This window comes from Mustela putorius, unplaced genomic scaffold (assembly GCF_011764305.1).
Source record: "Mustela putorius furo isolate JIRA1106 unplaced genomic scaffold, ASM1176430v1.1 tig00003858_pilon_pilon_pilon, whole genome shotgun sequence".
Taxonomy (NCBI): Eukaryota; Metazoa; Chordata; class Mammalia; order Carnivora; family Mustelidae; genus Mustela; species Mustela putorius.
Window position 1 is genome coordinate 4,611,995 of NW_025422010.1, and position 22,987 is coordinate 4,634,981.

Below are 22,987 nucleotides of genomic sequence, written 5' to 3' on the forward strand. Positions count from 1 at the left end.
GGAAATGCCTCCAGGAAGCCCTAGCCTCAAAGGTCACCCTCAAATTGTCCCCCGGGTACAGGTCATCTGCCCTGAGTGGCCTTGGAAACGCCTGACTCCAGGAGGCAGACGGTCCTCCCTGCTGGAAGGGAGGGCCATGGGGGAGGGGCTGTAGGAACCGGGTGTCCCCTCTCAGGCCTGTGAGCACAGCCGGCTGTCACCTGTACGCCAGCAAAGGATACAGCTGGCCCCGACCACCAACCTGTTAGAGGAAAGGACACAGAGGGAAAGAATGGTGAGTACCATACGTGGCTCACCATGGCCCCCATGCAGCTGTCCTGAAGGGGGCCTCTGCCGGGGGGGACAGGGCCCTTGAGCTTCCCTGCAAGGTGCCTGGTCAGCTGATGTGTCACTGTTGATGAATCAGCTGAGGCTCACTGTTCAAACAGGTTGTCCCAAGGTACAAAACCCACTTCCCAGAGGCTCTGACTGTGAGATAAATGACAAACACAGTGTCACTGAATCAGAAAATTGCCAGGTGGTGAAGGATGTGAGTGGTCAGTGACAGAATAGCCCATGTCCTGCGAGAGATCCCAGGAGAGCGACCAATGTGGAGTCCACGGGTGTGTGGAGGAAAAGCCCAGTGGAACAAGGGGAATGGTCTTCCTTCTGTCCTAATGTAAACTCTGCCATGGGGCTCCCTCTGGATCTCCAGTGGCAGACATGCTCTGCAGGATGGGGAGGGCACCAGACAGCAGGGAGGATTCTGGGAAAGCAGTGGCTATTCAGAACATCCTCGGACCCTGGAAGGCCAGGCTGTCCAGCCCCACCTCACACAGGCCAGGGCGTGGAGGGCCAGTTCCCTGGAGCAAAGATGAGGACACCTGGGGGCAGCGGGAGACATAGAGGGACACTGGGACCCAGAAGAGTCATTTAAAATATCTACCCTAGAGGCATAAGCCCTCTCTTGTGATTCAGCTCCACTCTGCATATGTGAACACATATGCACACCAGCACAAACACACACACACATGCGCACAGCCTAACACAGACCGAAAATTCCTGGCCCCGGTGGCAACATGTGGGTGGGCTTGTCAGATCACCCCTTCAGCCTTTGAACAAGAGGAGGTGATGTAAGGACGGATAAGCCCAATGTCAGCACTAATCCCGGCAGGTACTAATGATATAATTCCATTTCAAAAAGCAGTCTATCCCATGGAATACTGCCGCAGGTGCCCCGCGGGAGGCAACTGGCACACGGCTTCCTCTCGGGGGCCGGGGACAGAACTGGGCTGGAGTCACGCTCGGGGCGAGTGAACAGAGCTCACCGCATGAGAAAGTTGAGAAGAACACTAGGCCCCGCAGCTGGCAGGAGCACGGAGATGCATTCAGGGTCCCATATGGGCCTGGCAATGTCTAAGAAACAGACACGGTGGCGTTCACGTGGATCCACACGTGGATGTGGCAACACACACAGGTGTGTAACAGGTAGGTCTTTGCAGAAGGACGTTTTCAAAATGACACAATCTAACTTCTTTTGTGCTCGATGTATGTGGTGAGAAGCACAAGCTTTCCTCTAAGATGTGAAAGCCACAGCCACATCATGCTGTCGTGTGATATGGGAGCCCCTCTGTTGGACAACAGGGCTGTCCTGGCCTGTCTTGGAGACTTCTGGCCTCTGGGACGTGGGCCCTCCAGCAGGAGCTAGCCAGTTGCCAGCTATTACCTGCAGGACATCTCCAGACCCTTGTATTACATTGCTAAGGATGCGGGAGGGCAGTCTCCGGATTTTGGCATGACTGCTTTGTTTCTGCTGCCCCCTGGTCCCTCACCACTTCTTGCCCTGTGTGGTTGGGAAGCCGGACAGGGAAGTAGGCAGGCGGCCACACAGATGTGGAACCCCCAGGTCCCCCTATCCCTGAGCCACCTCAGCACTCTGGGCCTCCCACTCTCACCTCCCAGTCACGGGGACCCACCCTTCTCAGGCCACCAGCTCTGAGTTGCCAACAGAGGGCACATCTGGGAGGAGGCTGGTGCCAGCCAGCTCAGCCACTCCAAAGTGGGTGCCTTGACTGCATGTGTAGAGCTCAAATCTCATAAACAAACACGCGTCCTGCCTTCTGGAAGGTAATTTGAAGTCTCTTCTTGTCTTATCAACAATACTGGTTTTCACTCCACCCTACCCCCAATTTGTCAAATGGTCATTATTCTTTGCAGAACCCAGGCTCCAAGAACTCAGAAAACCCCCTTCAAATGAGCTGAAGTAGGAAAACGCCAGAGCAAAGACAGACAGATTCTGGAGTCTCTAGATCGCAAGAGGTAGGGAGGGCCAGAAGAGGGGCTCTGGGCTCTGGGTTTTTTTGTTGTTGTTGTTTCGTTTTTTTTGTTTTTGGGGTTTTTTTTTGTAGCCTTGAAACTGCACAGAAATTCCTCTGGTGGCTGAGGAAACTCCTGGCCAGAAAGGGGGCCTGGGAACAACAGGGCCAAGGTCAGCTGCCAAGGAGCAAGGACCAGTGCCGGCCTTGACCTGCCACAGGACAGGGGTGCTGGCAGCAGCAGAAGTCAGGACCAGCTTGTCAGGTCCGGGGTGGAAGGGCCCAAGTGAGCCTCCGCAGGATGGAAACCCTCACCTTGTCACTACATTAAGAGACCTGGACACAAGGGCACTGGCCCATGTGGCCAGTCACCACCCTCCATCCTGGGAGCCCCTGATGCGATCGTACATGTGTTCTGGGCAACCCTACTGTCTGTGCCCTTCGGTGTGCAAACATTTCATGTGAAGCTGTAACAACCGTGGGATTAGCCTAATCACAGGGCAGGCTTTCTTGTTCAAAATCTGAATGGGGGAGGAAGCAGAAACAAAAGCCTTAATTCAAACCCTCGAAGCCCCAGCTTAAAGAGCCCTCCACCTGCCTCTCGAGTCTGAAGGCCCCTGATCCGCTCCCCAAAGGGGAACACACAAAATGAGGGCCTCAGAGCGGGCACCTGGCTCCTTGGCAGCCCCACCAGTGCAGGAAATGCCAGGCGGGCTGCCGAGCGCAGGTGCCCCGGGAAGGCCATGGGCGTGGGGCAAGGCCTCCTCCCCAGTGGGGGCTAGCTCCAGGCTTGCCTGGGATCTGCCAGCCCCATCCCACCTATCCGGGTCCGACACTGGGCCCACCTGCGCCCAGCCAGAGCCTCTCTGTTCTGGCCTCTTAACAATGCCACCCCGAGTTGTTGTTTTCCTGGTTGTCTTCCTCCCAGCGGCCCTCGACACACCCGGGAGAGAACTTTACGGGATGGCAGACAAGTTGCAGGCAGAGAGCTTGTCTCCCTTTTGCTGGATACAAGGTGTCACACCAAACGAACATGGGTATTAAGCAGGAAATGAGAAAAATTCACAGCAAGGAGGTTTTCCAACCCAATGGCTGTGGTTCTTTGCAGGATAAAATTTTATCCTTCCCTTTTGTGCTCAGGGAAAGAGAAGAATGATCATAATACCTAATCAGCTTCCAGACTTGAAATAAGGGTCCAAAAAAAAATGCTCTTTCTAGGACCAGGTCTGACAGGCAGTATAAGGTCAGCCTAAGTTAAAGAAACACCCTGCTGCACAGAGCTCTGGGCCACAAGGAAAGAGCAGCTGTGGAAGGCAGGACACTCTTCGGCCGGCAACTGGGAAGAGTAGTGAGTGTATCAGGCCAGCATGGGGGAAGAGCTGCCCCAGGTAGCTACAGTCTCATTCAAGTCCTCTGCTGTCAGAGAAAGGTGATGGCACTGGGGTCACCCCCAAGCTGCCAGCTCAGAGCCCAGCTGTGCAGAGAGCTAGCCTGCAGACCTGGAGTGAACCCCAGGCGGGCGTGCTGACGAGGGGGAGCTGAGGGGGTGTGGAGCAGAGTGACCCCGGTTCCCCACCCTTAGGGCACCTAAACTGTTACAAGCGGTGGAGACCTGAAGATCCTGGCCCGGGGAAGGTTGGGAGGCCAGGCCCAGGTCCCAGCCAGGATGCCCAGGCCCAGAGGGCGTGGAAGAGGTGGTCCTCCAGCTGAGTGAGCCAAGATCACCAGGCCATGGGATCAAAGGCGGAGTCGATATTCTCTGGCCTGCCTCCTTGAAGGCACTGTGGGGAGCTGGCCTACCTTTCTCCCTTCCACCTGCCGGGGAGTCGCCGGGCTGGACATCTGGGACACGCAGATGCCGTCTCTAAGCCTCCCCATGAAGGGCAGTGCACTCCCTTTGCACCCCCACTTCCTCCCCTGGTGGTCGATAATTTCTGGAAGTGACCATTATTCCCCTGATTGTTACTTTTGAAGGGGCTCCCTGCCCAGGGGACCCTGTTCTTCCCCCAGAATCTTCCTTACTTCTTCAACCTGTGCCAGCCACAAAGCTGGCATTCGGGTGGCTGAGGCTGAGTAGATGCCAATCTTGTGGTCCCATTTCGGGCCGAGGGTGTGGCTCCAAGGGTCTGGGGCACCAGGGCTCCCCCCAGCCCCAGCCTGGCCTCCGAGGGCCCTGCTCACAGACTTGGGAGCTCATGCTGCATACAGTGGAGGTTTCCATACATGATCTGTCACTTTGGGTGCCACGCCGGGCACCCAGCCATGTCGTGAAGACTATTTCATTCTTCCCAAAAGCCGGGCTTGAGCTTCATCATCCCCTCTCTGCCATCTCTCTAGCCCTGGGCTCCCCAAGGCTGGATTCAAGCAAAGCAAGACAGTGGGGAGGGGCTCCTCACATGTCTGGGAGGCACAACACCTCTGTGGCCACTGGGGTCCGTGCCTCAAGGGGACAAAGATTTGGAACAACCAAAGGAGGCTGAAGGGCTGTGGGCCCCCCCGAGGGCTACTGGCCCCTGTGCTCCACTTGAATGCACCCCAAAAGGTTTCGATGCTGCCCATGCCCCATCATGGGAAGGGATGGAGGGAGGAGAGCCCATGTGCATGCTGCAGAGCACACAAGGGACGCGGGGCCAGCCATGCCCCTCGGGAATCTCTGATGGGATCGTGGGGAGCTGACTGGTGGGGACCACACTCGCTGGGTACCCTCTACCACAGGCCATGCCTCCCGACGGGACCCAGCGGAGATGCCCCACCCGCTACAGGAGGCACGACAGGGCCAGGGGGCCAGCCCTCAGGTCCATATTAATTTCAGCTCCATTTTAAAGGCGAGTTAAAATAAACACAGGGAATATTTATAAGGCAAATAAATCTGGCAGAAACAGCCCCTCCAAGTGTGAGTGGAGGCCTCCCCCTCAGCCCCAGCCCAAGCTGATAAAATACAGAAATGCTACTGTAGACCCTCCGGGCTTATTTTGACTGCAGGAGAGGAATGCAGCATGTAAACAGTGCCTCCCATATCACACTGTTACAACTTGCATTAACGGCACCGGACAAAAGCCGCATTTTCACAGAAGCATCGTACAGGGATATATCTCCAGCTTAATTTTTTAAAAAAACCATTTCCTCACATAAATCATGCTCAGAACTAAACGGGTGACTGATACATTGCAAACACTTTTTTTCCTTCAACAATAACATACCTAGATTCCTTCTAAACGAAAGAGCTTTTTTTTTTTCCTTTAAAAAAAAAAAATCTTCTAAATGTTTTATTTCTGAAGAAAATAAACACAGTGCTTGCTCTCCTGGCCTAAAGATCTGGGGTGGTGTCTTTGCGGCCTGGCTGCCCTGACTGTAAGGTTGCGGAGGAAGGGACCAGGCCCTGGGCCACTGCGCTGAGCACCAGTAGCACACCGGCGCGCCTGGGCCTCCCAACCTCCCCAGCCCAAGTGATGGCCCAGGCCAGCCTCTCTGCGCACCCAGCCTCCTGTGAGAGTGGCTTGAGAGGCGATCACTGCAAACTGACCCCTTCCTGGACACGGAGACAGGAAAACAGCAAACAAAGGAAACAACAGAAGATAGAGGAACTAATCTGACAGAAGACCGGGATTCAGCAAATGTTGGCCTTTGGTTACAGGCTAAGGTGACCGAAGTGCACGGGGGCCTCAGACAGGACACACACTCCAGTGGCAGCTGGAGCTGTCTGAACCACAGCTGGAGGACCACTATGGAGAGGCTCGAAGAACGGGTCTACACTCCACCCACAGCAATCAGTGCAAAAGAAAACTGAGGAGATCTGAGGCCAGGGCCAAGCACTTGGGCCAGTAATACAGGAAAGTCAGAGTCAGAAGCCAGAGTGGGACTGGACTCCACTCAGGGACGGAGCTTTCTCACTGGCTTGTGGGGCTGTTGGTCAGTGACACCGGAACCCTAGCAGCCCGGGTGCCACCCCGCCCTGACACACCATACCACACACCACACCAGCATGCCACACCAAACATGAACTGCCGACACCCTAAGAATGTAGAGGAAAATGCGACCTATGGAAGCCCTGAAGGAAAACACAAGGGCTCTTTTTTGAAAGCTATCTTGGGGGTGGAGCAGGCCTTCCTGAACATGCAATAAATCTAAAAGCCATTAAGTGTAAAGAAAGATCTAAGGTAGGTTAGGAAAAAAAAATAAAAAATAAAAAACCATTTGTACACCACGCAAGTGAAATGACATGACAAGCCAAGAAAACGTGCGGTCAAAATGGCCTGAGATCACAGCCGGAGCCCGCGAAACAGCTGGAAGATAAGGAACAGATAAGAAAAAAGAAAAACTCGATAGAAAGTAGGCCATGGACCAAGCTGACAGCAACACACACACACACACGCACACGCACACGCACACTCTCACACACTCATGCACTCACAGACACACTCAGTTTTAAACGGCTAGTAAATACATGAAACGACGACTAAAAATAGCAAGGGCAAATAGACTCAAGGTCACATTTAACCCCTTAGCGAGCTAAAGATAAAAGAACAGATAACCCAGACAGTTCAGCATCAAGGAAAAAAGTGATCAGTGTCACAGCATGAAAATTACGAACTTCTATATGAAATAATATCACCAAGTAATTGTGGAGGGACGAACTTCTGTATGAAATTATTTCTGTATGAAATAATGTCACCAAGTAATCGTGGAGGGACCACACATGCCTTGGGCCAAGTCAGCGTGAGCTTGACCACACTCATTGGAGGGACCACACATGCCTGGGGCAGAAACAACTGCCGTTTACCCCTGCCCCTAGAGCAGGAGGAGACGCTCCTTCCTGTTTCCCCACTCATGAAAAAGCTGATGGCCCAGCCCCGTTAGGGGGAAGTGGGGAGCAGGCAGAGGTGTGCCTGGAAATGGGGGACAGCCCACCAGGAGGGAGCACCTGCTAGCAGGACGTGGAAAGCCCTGTACCTGGGTTTTCTGCTTACAGGACAACCCCCCCACCCCCGACAGGTATGTAAAACACGTAAGACGCATTATGCCAGCAGATAAGATGCACACCAAAGGTGTTCACAGCAGCATTTCATAACGCCGACAAAAAAAGCCTAGTGAGACACTCGTGAGTGGTGGGAAGATAAACTAGAGCATATCCACTCAAGGGAATCAAGCCCTGACCCCAGCCAGAGATGCCTCAGGAAGTGGGAAACATCGAGGAGGAGAGCACATGCATGCCCGTTCACACACACTGCCCTGTACATACACTTGTGCCCACACAGCCATCCTCCCTGGCACACTTTTCCACCTGTATTTTGTCAAAGCCAAGTCCCAAGGCAGCTGACGACAAAGCCTCTGCTGCCCTCTGGTGGCCATTCCAGTCCCTGAGAGCACGGTGTCCCCCAGCCGCTACTCCCAGGGCCTGTGTGGACCTGGAACCCCCCATGGTCTGCTCTGTGGGGACAGGAAATGCATTTAGTGCATTAATACCCACTCAGGGAGTGTAAAACTGCTCACACACTGCACGTCTCATTTCCTGGGCTACAGTTTCTGAGAACTTTGGAGACTTTGCTGCTTTTCAGAGAAGCCCAAGTTTCACGCCAGGGGAAAGGGGATGTTTAATCAAGGCCTGTAGAAAGGCCAACGGATTTCCCAGATGACCTGGCCTTACTTTCTCCTCCTGGAACATCCTTCTTCTGTGATGTCCCTGATGGACCCACTGGAAGCCTGCGGTTCCGGGAACCCTGTTTGAAAACCACTGCCCGAGATAGTGGCTGGTCCATTTGGTAATACACGGGTCATCACTTCCAAGACAGGCAACAGCCCCACCAAGGGGGCACAAACACCATCCTCCCTGTCTGTAGACAGGAAAGAATGCACTAGGGAGAGAGGACCAATGTGTGGTTCTGAATGGCTCTGATGCTTGGAAACCGTGAACAAAAGAGGATCAACAGGGACACCTGGGTGGCTCAGCCATTAAGCATCTGCCGTCAGCTCAGGTCACAATCCCAGGGTCCTGTGATTGCGCCTCGCATTGGGCTCCCTGCTCAGCAGGAAGCCTGCTTCTCCCTCTCCCACTCCCCCTGCTTGTGTTCCCTCTCTTGCTGTGTCTCTCTCTGCAAGTAAATTAATAAAATCTTTAAAAAAAAAAAAAAAAAAAAGATCGCCATTAAGGCACACATGGGGTCTTACGTTTTTCCAGGGGATTCCTTCAGCCAGAAGAGGTCATCACTTGTAATTCCATATTCCAGGGCACCTTCGATCTATCCGGGAAAAAAAAAAAAAAAAAAAAAAAAAAAAAAAAAAAAAAACGGTCAGCATGAGAAGAGCGTCACTCAGCCTGTCCCCAGAGACTTTCCCCTCAAAGAAGATGACCACTTCATAGACACAACTCAAGCAGAACCACCCCAACCCACCCCTGGGGGTGCACTCCTGCTCTACACACTGACCATCAGGTTGTGGCCTCTAAGGACAGGTGACCTGGGTTTATCTGACTAGGAGCACCATGAACTTTCTGGGCAAAGCACCCAGCACTCCTTGGCTGTTCGAGGTGGCTGGGAGCCGGTGTGGGGCCCGCAGCTTTTTCCTCCCTGCTCTCCAGGGCCTTGTCCTTGATCCAGACGCTAGGCTCAGGGAGGGCAGCAGGGAAGTGGAGGGTGTGGAGGGGCAGGCCGGCCCCAAAGGGCCTGATGCTCCTGGGCACCCTCGAAGGAGCCCAGAAATTGCATGGACTCCCCTCATTCCCAGCAGAGCCTGAGGAGGGGCTGCTAAGCAGGTGGGGGAGATCCAAGGACCAGCGTCCTCTCCGTGGCCCAAGAGAGTAAGAACAATAAGATGTGCTGGTGGAGAGGAAGCGGGATGCAAACAGTTTATGATTCCGATTGGCAATAAAAATAAAGTCAGGAATTTCTTGGGTTTGTGGAAAGAAAACCAAAAGGTCTAGAAATCAAAGGGACTCAAACCCAAGCAAGCCTTGGCAGGCTCCCAGGGAGGAGGTGGGGGGGGGGAGGCGGTAGGAGAGCAGAGCAGCCACTGAGCTTCCTTCCCCGGGGCCAGACAGCTCCTGCTCTATCCCCTGCTGGCCCGGGGAGATGTGATGGCCGCCTAGGCGAGGTCCAGCAGGCTGGGGCCCAGATGGCCGCCCAGCATCTAGGAGCAGACTGTGGCCTTCGGGGCCATTATGCGGAACCAAGGTAGGCCTGGCTGAAGGGTGAGGGGTTGCTTATGGCTGCCCACCTCTGTCGGCAGTTACCTTGAACAATAGCACTCCACCACCCGACAGAGCCAAGCAAGCCAGCCAAGGGCCCTCTCTGTGCACAAGCCACCCATCCCCTCCGGAGGCCACTCTTGCGGGCCCAACAGCTGGAGGCAGGCATAGTGTTCCTCTGAGGACCAGAGTGTGCCTTTTCCACCATACCCCCTCTGTTCCCTGTTTCCAGAGAAAGCACAGAACCAAAAGGGGAGGCTTGGGATTTGGGCATCTGAGGAGAAACAGAACCAGTGCCTTGTTCTTCCGCCATCTGGAGGCCAAAGTGGCCTCTAGGCCCAGGTAGTCTGTGTGCCTTGTGCACTTTGCTGCAGCCTGTGTGGAGGCTCAGGGCTTGTGCTGTCTGCTTCCCAGGGCCCCTGGAAGACCCATGAGGATATGTGGCCTTGGCCAAGCCCCTTCCTACTTCCCATCCCCCTCTCCATGACCTTGACCGTATAGCCCCTTCCTTAGCTCCACCTGCCTTGTGGGAGTGAGGGCAAAGCAGCGCCCTCACAGAAGACTGGACCGGTAAGGGGGACGCAGGCATAAAACAGTGGTGCAAGGACCTCCCAGTGTTCACCCTTCCATAAAAACAGCCAGACAACTAACAACAGTCAGATTCAACTTGTAGAGTACTCCAGAAATGAACCAAAAGGCTGCGACAACACAGGGAATATTTAGTTAAGAAAAATGGCTGAAACTTGGTAAGAATGGTGAGTTGTGGTGTTGTGACAGACTCTAGACCCATCCCTCAGCACGGCAGCAACCTTGAGCAAGGGTGAGCAACTTAAAAACCATATCGGGGAGAGGCGAGTAGAGCTGGGCTGGAGCCATGACAGAGCTAGTTCCCAGGAAACAGTGATCGGTCGACCTGGCTGGGCTTCCCCAAGAGACCCCAACTCAAAAGGCTGGTCTTCAACCTCGCGTGACCTTGCCCATGGCCAGAAGCCTCTCTCCGAGAAGGATCTATCCCGTGATGTATGTCACAGCTGCCCAAGACAATGACAGCAGAAACAAGCAATGCACCATCCCAGAGCTTAAAAGGAAAAGCCAAGGAGTAAGCTGTCCACGGGGGCTTTGAAAAGCTCCTGCACACTCCTGGAGACCTAGAAGGCTGGGTGTAGGCCCTGGGCTGCACACACACCTGGGAAAGGCCTGAGACAACCTGAGTTCTCACTTTTGGCTGGCCTCGGGGCCTTGCTCAGGCAGGAAGTGAGAGCTAAGGCAGAGTTTCTGGCACCTGACTGACGGCCCAAAGCTTGCCCTCAAATGCCTACAGAATCCCTCAGCAAAGACTGGACCATTTCTCCTGGCGTTTCAGGAAATCTCTATCTAGTTACTCACTGAGCACTAAGCCAACGAGCAGAGACCTCGGTGGCCTCCCTTGACAAAGAACAGACTTTATAAAATCGCTTCAGACATACAATGGCAATAAACAAAACCCTGTAGTGGAGAAAGATTCAGATTTCCAGAATTCATGCGTTACTTTATTTGAACTACTCATTGCTCGAAAATAACAACAAAATTGTGAAATACAAAGAACCAGGAAAGCTTGACCTTCACACGTCATTGGGGGGCAAGGGGGTACGAGAAATGGTGCAGCCACTTTGGAAAACAGACGGCCGGCTCTTCAAAAGGTTAAAGACTATGTTACCATATGACCCATCAACTCTGTTCCTAGGTCTAGAGCTAAGAGAAGTGCAAACTTCAGTCCATGAAAAAACTTGTTCACAGCAGCGTTATTCACAACAGCTCAAAGTGCAAACAACTCGGATGTCCATCAACGGACAAGTGGACAAACAAAATTATGGTCCAGCCACACAATGGCTCGTTATTCAGGCATAGAAAGGAATGAAGGTCTGACCCAGGCTACCACGTGGATGAACCTTCTGCTGAGTGCAGAAAGCCAGGCACAAAGGCCACATGTTGTCTGATTTCATTTATGTGAAGTGCCCAGAATGGGCAAATCTACACAGAGATGGAAACCAGACTAGTGGTTGCCAGGGGCTGGGGAGCCAGGAACATCAGTGACCATTCACGGGACAGGATTTCATCAGGGGCATGAAAATGTTCTGGAATGAGGTAGTAGAGACTGATGGTTGCACAACTCTGTGAATTAACCAAAAGCCCCTGAATCGTACCCTTTCAAAGGTGCATTTTATGGTAGGAGAATCTTATGTCATGATGTAGAGTGGGGGCAGGAAGGAGAGGCTTGAGTCCTGGATGTTCCAACACCCTGACGCTGAGGAGAAAAGGAAGAATCGGCAGGGGTGTCCCAGAGCCATGTGAAGAGTGGGGGGATGTGGGAGTCCCTGTTGGCCTGCGTCCATAGAACGGAATTGAGAGAGCATGAGAAGGTGACCAGAGTGAATAAAGAAAAAAAAAAATTATTTTTTTTTTTTAAAGAAAAGAAAGAGTATGCTGATTTAAAAAAAGAAAGAAAGAAAAGAAAGAGTAGGGGGTGCCACTGGTGTGGGAAGCGTGAGCCGGGAGACCGTGAACGTGCCCAGGGTGCGAGGTAAGGCTGTGTGCTGGGGACACTCACGTGGGTCGGGTACCTCGGCCGCCCTCCGGTAGCAATGATGATATGCTCAGCCGAAAGCAGAGTCTGAGAATAAACGGAGGAAGCTGTGGTCAGGCAGGTCTGCAGAGGCTGCTGGCAGAGATGCATGCTTTCTAATGACAGCCCCTGCCTTGCAGTGTGCACCCTGGGGCCAACAGCTCAGGGGTCCCTCGGAGCTGGGAGCCTGTCCAGCGTCCTCCAGCCAGGAGGGAGTCCAGCAGGAGGGGGCAGGGAGACATTCTAACTCCAAGCACCCTGCAGCTTACATGGCACCTGCAGGTGTCTCATCGCCTCCAACCCCTGCAAAACTCCGCGAGGGTCTGATCGCCCTGGCGCAGCAGGCAGCTGGGCACTATGTGCCTCTTGGTGATGCGTCTCACCATCCATAAAGCATCATAACCAGCCTCAGAGGGATCTGTGGTCAATTCCTGCCGTGCTCATTACTGAGAACAGCACTGAGGTCAAACAACGCTGGAGTGCTTGGAAGGGTCAACACCACCCGAGCAGAGCCACTCGGGAGAGCCAGGCTCTCACCTCTTTCCCGCCTTTTGAGACACCGCAAACCGTGTGTGCATCGACAAAGCTGGCCTTGATGTTAAAGTACGTGACTTTTCTGCAAAATTAAAAAAAAAAAAGACTGTTAAATATTTCCTCTGCAAATTAGGCATCACCGATGGGACCAGAGAGGGAGCAGATGGTTAAAAGGCGAGCTCGGGGCCCACAGCCCCCGTCCCCTGCCCAGGCCAGGGCAAGAGGTGAGTGGAGAGCGGCACTGGGAAGTGTGCAGGGGGAGGAGGGCCATGGATCCCTAGAACTGCCAGGACAGAAGCCAGCTTGGGATGGCCCCAAGAGCCCAAGTACAGCCCCGGCGTGTGATGACAGACATGGCTAGGCTTCCCCAGAGTCTAGCCTTGTCACCTGGACACATTCTAGTAGGGAGCAGAGGCCCTCCCTCCCAGTGACCCCCGCCACCCAAACGACCAACTTCTGGGCAGACATGGGATGGTGCCCACCAGATAGGCATCACCCCCTGCCTTTAGGGGATAGTAAGGCTGGAAAACAGGTATGACGAGGACAGAATGCTAGTCAGGTACGTGATGTGCAGAAATGATCCACACCTCCTAATAATGAAGGCCACTCCATATGGTGGGTTCTTGGCGCCTTTGGTAAGGCTTCCCCACCTCGACTGTACGTCCTCCCCACAGTCGTGCCCTGTGACTCCATTTGCCGCCTGGGCTGTAAGAACCAAGCCCTCACTTACCCCCATGGCCCAGTAACAGCCACACTGTTACTGGCTTCCTTCTGTGGGCACCTCAGAAGGTGGGCTGGGGCCTGCCTGGCACTTGCCTGGGAGCTGCCTGGGGCCAGCAGGAAGCATGGCAGAACCCTGTGCTTCCAACAAACTTCCCTGTGGAATACTGAGCCCCACACAGAGAAAAAGTGGTAGGATGCAGCTTAGCTCCCTGAGGTGGCGGGGGATGGCCGGGATGGGCAGGTGGGTCACTTCCCCCGCTCAGCTGTCCTGGGCTTCATGGGCACAAAATGGCTGCCTACTGCATAGCCCCAGGAAGACTCCTTGGAGCCCAGCGCATAGTGCTCACATGAAAGCCACCAGACCTCAGAGGTCACACTGTCCCCTCCATGACGTGCACAGGCAAAGGGCAGAGCTATAGGACTGGGAGCCAAGCCTGGCCAGAGCCGAGTGCAGCATGGGGCACCTCTCCTTCTGGCAGCAGCTCCTTGGGGAGACACTTTGGTGGAAGGAACCATTGGCATCGGGGCTGGGGGAGCCCAGAGGGCTGATGGGAACCGGCCATTTCAGGCCAGAATGATCACGTTGGACGTGGTGAGGTGTGGGGTTCAGAGTATGCTGGCTGGGTATTCTCTTTGCAACAGCAACTTGGGACTCACTGGGCTCTTTCCACATCACTGTGGTCGATCCTGCCAGAAGAAAGGTCACCTGCCTCGAGGAAGGCATCGGCCACCAGGATGGCCCTCTCTGCGCCCCCACTCTCTGGCCTTTGGACTCCGTAGCGCCAGCCCCAAGCATGCCTCCTCCCTGGTGTAGACCCAGGCTCCGGCTGTCCTGCCAACATGCCCCTCACCACCACCACCACCCCCGCTACTCCAGGCTCTGCTGGTGCCAGCTTACAGGCCAGCCTTTCATTCCCAGGGCCCTGGCCCCATCCGCCCTGCACGCATACATCCCACCCCACGGGCAGGGACTTCTTGTCTTGTCACTGCCGGGCCTCTGGCGAGAGAGTGCCCACAAAGGAAGGAAAGGTCCCCAGAGAGGGTGGGAGGGCTGACCAAGGCCTCAGTACCTATCCTGCAGCTGGACCCGGTGCCCCCAGTTCAGAGACTTGACATGGTTCTGCACGGCCTCGGCCATTGTCGCCCTAGGAACACACAGGACAGGTCAGAAACCGCCACAGGAGCACGAACTGCTGAGTCCCACAACACATGAGGAGATGCAAACAGCGAGGAGATGCAAATCCCGAGAAACAAGCTGATTCTAAAGGTGGAGAAACGTTGGGCACCTGGGTGGTTCAGCTGGATATTGGAGAAGTGACTGCCTTTGGCCCAGGTTATGATCCTGGAGTCCTGGGATCGAGTCCCGCATCAGACTCCCTGCTCAGCGGGGAGTCTGCTTCTCCCTCTGACCTTTCCCCTCTCATGCTCTCTCTCTAACATATAAAATCTTCAAACAAAAAATAAAAATAGGGACGCCTGGGTGGCTCAGTTGGTTGGACGACTGCCTTCGGCTCAGGTCATGATCCCAGAGTCCTGGGATCGAGTCCCGCATCGGGCTCCCAGCTCCACGGGGAGTCTGCTTCTCTCTCTGACCTTCTCCTTGCTCATGTTCTCTCTCACTGTCTCTCCCTCAAATAAATAAATAAAATCTTTTAAAAAAATAAAAAATAAAAATAAAGGTGGAAAACATGACATCTATGCCCACAGCCACTGTCTCTGTCCTGGGTCTGGGCCTGTGGGCCTTGGGCCTCAAGGAAAACGGGGGCCTTGGGCCCCGTTTGGGCCCCTCCATCGGGACACATCAGTGGCCCTGAGTCTCAGTCATCTGAGCACCACTGAGGGGCCTGTGTGCAGCTTGGAGCAGACCTGGTGCCACCTGCGGAAGCTCCATCAATTTCTCGCTGCACACTAGTGGCCCCTGGGCCTGGACCATCCCTTGTGAGGGTGTCCTATGTGCACAGGACCTTTGAAAGCATCCCGGGAGACACAGCAGCCCCCGATCAGCAGTGATAGCCAAAGTGCCTCCAGACTTTTCGAAATGTGGGGAAGGGGGTCGCCCCTTGGTTAGTGTTCCTGTCTGGTAGCTGACTTCCATGAGGGTTAAGGGGGCAGCAAACCTCCTCCCCCACCCTCTTCCCCCACCCCAGGAGCACAGAAGTGAGGGGAATGGGCAGGGCTCCTCACCAGTCATGCGGGACCGGCTGGAGGGCCCAGCCATAGTGGGGGGCATCTTGGACCATGCCCCCTAGCAGCGCCGCCTGGTGCATCAGCTTCTTAGGGATGCAGCCAACATTCACGCACGTGCCACCGAGGCCCCACCTGGTACCTGGCAGGTTGGAAAGACCCTACTTAGATTCACATTCGGGGTCTGGAAGGCTCTCCTGCTCCTCTCCAGCCGGGTAAGAGTCCTTTTAGCTATTGTAACTCAAGCGCGCTCCGGGTGAACCCTGCCCTCGAAATTTAGTCTCCATGACTATAGTCAGAGTGGTCTTTAAATCGCAAGACTTTAAAGCTGCCACCCCCATAGGTAAACCAGGACCCCATCCTCCTGCTCCCCCAGGACAGACGGCTCCCTTCCGGGGCTACCTACCTCGGGGGGAAGGCTCCACGTAGTCTACCACGGCCACCTTCTTTCCCAGCTGAGCAGCTGGAACGACAAGAGAAGTGGGAGGGTGGGGAGCTGCTTTGGGGCTGGGGCTGAGGACCAGACGAAGGCAAGGAAGGAGCCTCCTACCAACTCTGCGCCTGGTCTCCCCCGCTGTGTGCTGCCACGTGGCTGTGCTGTCCACGGTGAGACCCCGTGGGGCTTCTCGACTGCAGCCTTCATCCCACCCACCACAGCGCCAGGACCTAGTGGGACACCCTCCCTCCTTCATAAGCCCACTACCGCAGCACTGGGCCCAGCCCTCCCTTACCTCCTGCCACAGCCGGGTCCAGCCCAGACATTCCGCAGGAGCCCAGTGCCCACCTGGTGCACACTAGCAGGCATCACAGGGCACCCACGCACCGAGAGAGGCCCCGGACTCAGAGTTTCCCCTGGCTCTCTCCCCAAGCCCTCCCAGTGGACTCGCTCACCTCCTCTGGTCCCCACCAGACATCGGGGGGGGGGCTCCCACCCAAGATCTACTCTTGTGGGTATTTGCTGCCTCATTCTCAGGGTGAGGAATTGAAAGTTCTGAAGTCAAATGGCACGTACAGAGTCAGCCAACTTCCAAAGGGGGAGGGAGATCTGGGTTCCAAACTGCACCTCCTGCCTGGAGTCTTCTGGCCTCCCCCACTGGCTGCCACCAGGTTCCTCCCAGGGCCACGAGTCCCAGGTGTTAACCCTGTCACCAATTAGCCTGGGTTAATCGTGGGGCTTCCCCTTGGCTTGCCTGGGGAGCTGCACTGTGAACCTGGGCTCTGGACTTGACTGCCCCCAAGGGCATGCCTGACTTAAACTTCGTGACCCATGAATGTTGGACAAACTACAGAACGCTCTTGATCCATAGTCATCGACCAAGAGCAGAACAAAGTTTTAGAAGCCTTCACATAAAAACCCATTTCATTTGACTGACCAATAATGGGACTGCAGTGATTGCTTTAAAAACTCCAGCCAAGGGAGTACCTGGGTGGCTCAGTCGGTTAGGCATCTGCCTTTGGCTCAGGTCATGATCCCAGGGTCCTGGGATGGAGCCCTCCATCGGGCTCCCTGCTCGGCGGGAAGCCTGCTTCTCCCTCTCCCTCTGCCTGCCACTCTGCATACCTGTACTCTCTATCTCTCCATCAGATAAATAAAATCTTAAAGAAAAAATCCAGCCAAGGGGACTCTTCACACATGCCAAGGTCTGTCTTCCACAGCTGACTACAATGGAGCATCAGGGACTAGATTTATCCTTGCATCCGAGACAACCAAAGATCCAGAAGAAATACATAAAATAATGCTTTCAAGAAACTGAACATCAGAAGACTAAGGAGAGTGATTCTTGCATGATGGGAAATAAATACGGTGATGCAGCATGGGGAGGAGGCCCAGGCAGAGTCCACTAGACTCCCTGGCTGAGGAGAGGGCTGGGAGACTGGGGAGACCGAGGCAGCCAGAGCTCCAGGCATGGAGGACCAGAGAGGAGAAAGCTGTCCAGAACCCCAGATAGCTGATCGGTACATGTGCGTGAGGGAACTACAGTGGCCCGGAAAGAACCATTCAGAAAGACTAGAGGACAAAGTACTCACACAGGGCAGGAAGTAGTGCCTGTTCCCAGAAGCCAGACTGGAGAAAACACATAATTTCTGGAGAGCAGGGTAAGTACTAAGGTCAGACCCTAGTCACTGAGAACAACTGGGCCCAGCTCCAGACCCACTGAACAAATCTTAAGTGGAAGACGCAAAAGGATCAAACTCTCTTCCCTGCATCCCAGAACATGCTCGAAAATGTATCTAGGAATCTAAAAATATCCAGAAGCCAGGAAGAGAAAGTCCAAAGTATCTGGAATTCAATAAAAAATGACCAGGCATGCAGAGGAGTGGGAAAAGATAAGACCCAAGGGAGAAATAATCAGTCAACAGAAACTGGCCAAGAACTGACACAGATTTAGCAGAAAAGAAGTAAAACAAGTATTGTCACTGTATCCCACATGTTCGAAAAGTTCAGGAGCACCATGGAAGATACAAGAAAGGACCCAAGTCAAATCTGTAGATATGAAATTACAAGAGATGAAAAAATATATCACATAGGATTAATGGTAGATGAAACCTCGCAGAATCTTTTATTAGTGAATTTGGAAACACGGGAATAGAAACTCTTCAAAATGAAGAGAGTGTCCAAGAGCTGAAGGGAAACTTTGAGTAGCCTACATATGTGTGATTGATGTCTCCAAAAGCGAAGGAGAAAAGGAAGGACGGGAAAATTCCCTGAAGAAATAATGGTTGAAAATTCTCACAACTTGATGAGAATGATCAACCCACAGACCCAGGAAACTCAGTCAACTCTAGCAGAAAAATAATTAAGAACTACACCAAGGTTAAAAAAAAAAAAAAGAACTGCACCAAGGTTGCACCCTCTTTAAATCACTCAAAACTGGCACCTGGGTGGCTCAGTGGGTTAAGCCTCTGCCTTTAGCTCGGGTCATGATGCCAGGGTCCTGGGTTCGAGCCCCGCATCGGGCTCTCTGCTCAGCCTGCTTCCCCCTCTCTCTCTGCCTGCCTCTCTGCTTACTTGTGATCTCTCTCTCTGTCAAATAAGTACATAAAGTATTTTTTAAAAACCACTCAAAGCCAATGAAAAGAGAAAATCCTGGAAACCACCTAAGACAAAGAGACACATGACAAAGGTACAGAGATAAAAAGGGCAGCAGATGACACGGGAAACAACATAGTGAGAAGCCAGGACAGCAACATCTCTAAAGTACTAAAAGAAACTAAGAAAAACTGTCTACCTTGAATTTTCCAGCTAGAGAAAATATGTAATTTTTAAAGATTTTTATTTATTTGAAAGAGAGAGAGACACCATGCTTGAGCAGGGGGAGGGGCAGAGGGAGAGGGAGAGAATCCTAAGCAGAGGCCATACTCAGTGCACAGCCCCACGCAGTGCCCTGAGATCACGACCCTTAGATCATGACCTGAGCTGAAATCAAGAGTCGGATGCTTAACCGACTGAGCCATCCAGGTGCTGCCCACACACCTGCCTCACCAAGAAAATACCTTTAAAAAATAAAGGCAGGGGCACCTGGATGGCTCAGTGGGTTAAACCCTCTGCCTTCAGCTCAGGTCATGATCTCAGAAGCTTGGGATCGAGCCCCACATGGGGCCTTTCTGCTCAGCAGGGAGCCTGCTCCCCACCCCCTCTGCCTGCCTCTCTACTTACTTGTGATCTCTGTCAAATAAATCAATAAAATATTTTAAAAAATAAAGGCAAGATAAAGATGTCCTCAGACATACAAAAGCTGAAAGAATCCATTATTCTTAGAGCCATCATACAAGAAATGTTCATGGACATCCTCAGGGTAGAAGAAAAGTCATGCCAGACGGCAACTGAGATCTATACACAGGAAAGGGCACCAGAAATGGTGACTTCTCGTTAACCTTTCTAGAAGGTAACTGTTTAGACAAAATATAACAATGGGTTATGAACCTCATAACATGTCAAAGTAAGACGTATGGCCACATGGGATAAAGGCTGGGAAGGGAGATGTGCAAACAAGCAGCCATCGCAAGGTTCTTGTACTATACGTGCATTGGACCATATAATTTGCAGGTAGACCGTGAAGAGTTCAAGATGCCTTCAGCAAACCCCCAGGCAACTACCTAGCACCATATTTGTTACGTGAACCCGAGATGGACTAGAGGCCCAAGTGTCAGGGCTGAAACTGGAAAAGTCTTAGGAGGAGACACAGGTATACATCTTTGTGAGCTTGTATTAGACAACTGCTTCTCAGATACGAAATACATGGCAAAAAGACAACAGGTAAACTGGACTTTAATCAAAATAAAAAATGCTTGTGCTGCAAAGAACACCGTCAAGAAAGTAAAAAGATAATCGAAGGAATGGAAGAAAGTATTTGCAAATCACATGTCTGAGAAGGGTCTAGTATCCAGACTATGTTTATGTAAGAATATGGAACATATGTATATGAGCTCATGGAGCAGTCATGAAAACACAAATAACCCAATTTCAAAATGGGCAAAGCTGGGGCACCTGGCTGGCCCCAGTGGGGGAGCAGGAGATAGGGGCCAATTCGAATCCTCCGACAGTGCTGGTGGGAATATAAAATTCCCAAAAGTGAAAACAACTAAATGTCCATCAATGGCCAAGTGGATAATAAAATGTGGTATGTCCATGCAATGGAATGATATTCAGCCATTAAAAAAAAGTGCCAGCATACACTCTGTTGTGGACGAATGCTAAAAACAGCACGCTAAGACCACCTATTTGTATGAAATGTCCAGAATAGGCAAACCCATAGAAAAAGAAATCAGATTAGTAGTTGCCTGGGGCTGAGGGGTAGAGGGGCTGAGAAGTGGATGCTACGGGGTACAGAGCAGTTTTGGGGAGTGATAAGAATGTCTACAACTGATATGATGGTTTTACAACTCTGTGAATATACTAAAAATGACTGAATTATGCACATTCCATGAATGGATAGTATGGTATGTGACTTAATCTCAAAAAATGATATTAGAGGGGCACCTGGGTGGCTCAGTTGCTAGGTGTCTGCCCTCGGCTCAGGTCATGATTCCAGGATCCTGGGATCAAGTGCCGCATCGGATTCCCTGCTCGGCGGGGAGCCTGCTTCTCCCTCTCCCACTCCCCCTGCTTGTGCTCCCTCTCTCACTGTGTCTCTCTGTCCAATAAATAAATAAAATCTTTTTTTAAAAAAGCTATTTGGAAACATATGAAACACATTAGGGACAAATCTGACAAAAGCTTTAAGTTGAAAACTATAAAAGGTTGTAAAAATATATGAAAAAAAATACCTAAAGAAGAAATATACTACACAACCTAGCAGCTCTACTTTTAGGCATTTATCCAAGAGAACTGAAAACACGCATCCACGCAAACACACAACCACAAATGTTCACAGCAGCACCGTTCACAGTAGCCCCAAAGTGCCAACAACCCAAACGTCCTCCTGCCCGTGTACGTGAACAGACAAAACATGGTGTATGTGTACGACAGAATGCAGATCAGTGATAGAAGGGAATGAGCCCCGGACACACACAGCATCACCAACGAATCTCAAAAACAGTTAGGCTTCGTGAAAAAAGCCAGAGAAGAACACATATGACATGGTTTCATTTATGCAAAATTTTAGAAAATGCAAACTAATCTGCAGTGAGAGAAAGCAGATTGTTGACTGTCTGGGGATGCAGCAGGGAGTGGGGAACAGGAAGGGGCTCCCAAGGTTTGAGGAAACTTTGAGGTTTGTTAGGAGCTGAGTCATGTCCCCTCCAAATTCTTCCCCAGAACCTCAGAATGTGACCCTATTTGCAGACAGGGTCTTGATAGAGGTGATTAAATTAGACTGTGACCATATAGGCGGGCCCTATTCCAATCTGACTGGGGAGCATAAAGAGAGGAGATCGGGGCATAGACATGCAGACGGAAGACCATGTGAGGACCCTGGAAGTGATGGCCATCTGCAAGCCAAGGACGGAGGGCTCAGAAGAAACAATCCTGCCGGCACTGTCATCTCAGACTTCCAGCCTCCAGAGCTGCCCCAGCAAGTGAATATGGGGGTGATGGCTACCTTTGCCAGTGTGATTGTGGTGCTTGGTTCCACAGGTGTGTGCCTATGTCAAAGCGTATAGCAAGTCGTCTGCTTTAAATATGTCTGGTTTGTTTTATGTCAATTATAGCTCAATAATGCTATAGAAAAGGGTGATGATCCACAAGGAGAATGTCGCTGTTCCAAAAAGCAAAGACAGACCTAGGAACCGTGGCAGGTGAAGGGAGATGGGCCTCTGCAGGTAAGACACTGGTGCGGACACAACATCCAGGGCTTTCTTCTGCTGTAAGGGACATCGCTGGGACAACTGGCTGTCTAGACACTGTTTCTTGCGGTGGCTCTGTGGTCCAGTGGGATGAGGACTCGTGTCCCTCTGTGGGCTCCCATCTCAGCTGGGAGACTTCCCAGTTTCCTCCCCTCTGACACAGGCCAGCACTCTCCTTTGCCCCTTGGAGAAGAGTAGTGCACAGCAAATTTCCTTTATGCCGACTAGCCATGATTCTAAAAACCCAGGATCTGGGGTGCCCAGGTGGCTCAGTTAAGCATCGCCTTTGGCTCAGGTCATGATCGTTGGGTCCTGGGCTCCCAGCTCAGAGGAAATCCTCCTTCTCCCTCTTCCACTCCCCCTGCTTGTGTTCCCTCTCTCGCTGTGTCTGTGTCAAATAAATACAACCTTTAACAAAAATAAATAAATGGGGTGCCTGGGAGGCTCAGTGGGCTAAGCCTCTGCCTTTGGCTCAGGTCATGACCTCAGGGTCCTGGGATCAAGCCCCGCATCAGGTCCCAGCTCAGTGGGGAGCCTGCTTCCCCCCCACCCCCGCCTCCCTCTCTGCCTACTTGTGATCTGTTTGTCAAATTAATAAATAAAATCTTTTAAAAAGAAAGGAAGGAGAGAAAGAAAGAAGGGAAACGTCCGAGGGCTGTCCTTTCATGGTCAGGGTACCTGCTCAACTCCCTCTTGTTGCAGCCCTGTTTCTCCCCTGGCTTCCCCCCTCCCTCACCCACATCTGTCTCCTTATCATTTGGACAGGCAAGCAGACAGCCAAGCACTCCTCCAGCAGAGTGCAGAGCCCCACAGTGAAATGCTGGGTCTGTTCCCCACCCAGATTAGTGGCAAACTGCAACGTATGGTTTCCGGACGCCTCTGGGGCCAGCCCTTTCATTCAACCCATCTTCACTGAGCACCCCAGGGTGCCCAGGCCCATCTGGGTGCCCAGTTGAGGAGAGAGAGTAAGACACAGACAGCAGGGCGCCTGGGTGGCTCAGTGGGTTAAGCCGCTGCCTTCGGCTCAGGTCATGATCTCAGGGTCCTGGGATCGAGTCCCGCATCGGGCTCTCTGCTCAGCAGGAAGCCCGCTTCCTCCTCCTCTCTCTCTCTGCCTGTCTCTCTGCCTACTTGTGATCTCTCTCTGTCAAATAAATAAATAAAATCTTTAAAAAAAAAAAAAAA

General features: G+C 52.6%; 1 protein-coding gene across 4 annotated transcripts in view; it reads right to left on the reverse strand.

Annotated features, from left to right (window-relative positions):
• Nucleotides 1-22,987, reverse strand: part of TXNRD2 (thioredoxin reductase 2) — a 49,686-nt gene that overhangs the window by 22,089 nt on the left and 4,610 nt on the right. For all 4 annotated transcript variants that reach the window (XM_045065330.1, XM_013051359.2, XM_013051358.2 and 1 more), the window contains exons 3-9: nt 15,924-15,980; nt 15,518-15,659; nt 14,404-14,478; nt 12,614-12,692; nt 12,062-12,124; nt 8,460-8,530; nt 222-241 (exon numbers count right to left, since the gene is read on the reverse strand). In XM_045065330.1, the coding sequence (XP_044921265.1) occupies nt 222-241; nt 8,460-8,530; nt 12,062-12,124; nt 12,614-12,692; nt 14,404-14,478; nt 15,518-15,659; nt 15,924-15,980 (507 nt within the window). The remainder of the gene's footprint in view (nt 1-221; nt 242-8,459; nt 8,531-12,061; nt 12,125-12,613; nt 12,693-14,403; nt 14,479-15,517; nt 15,660-15,923; nt 15,981-22,987) is intronic.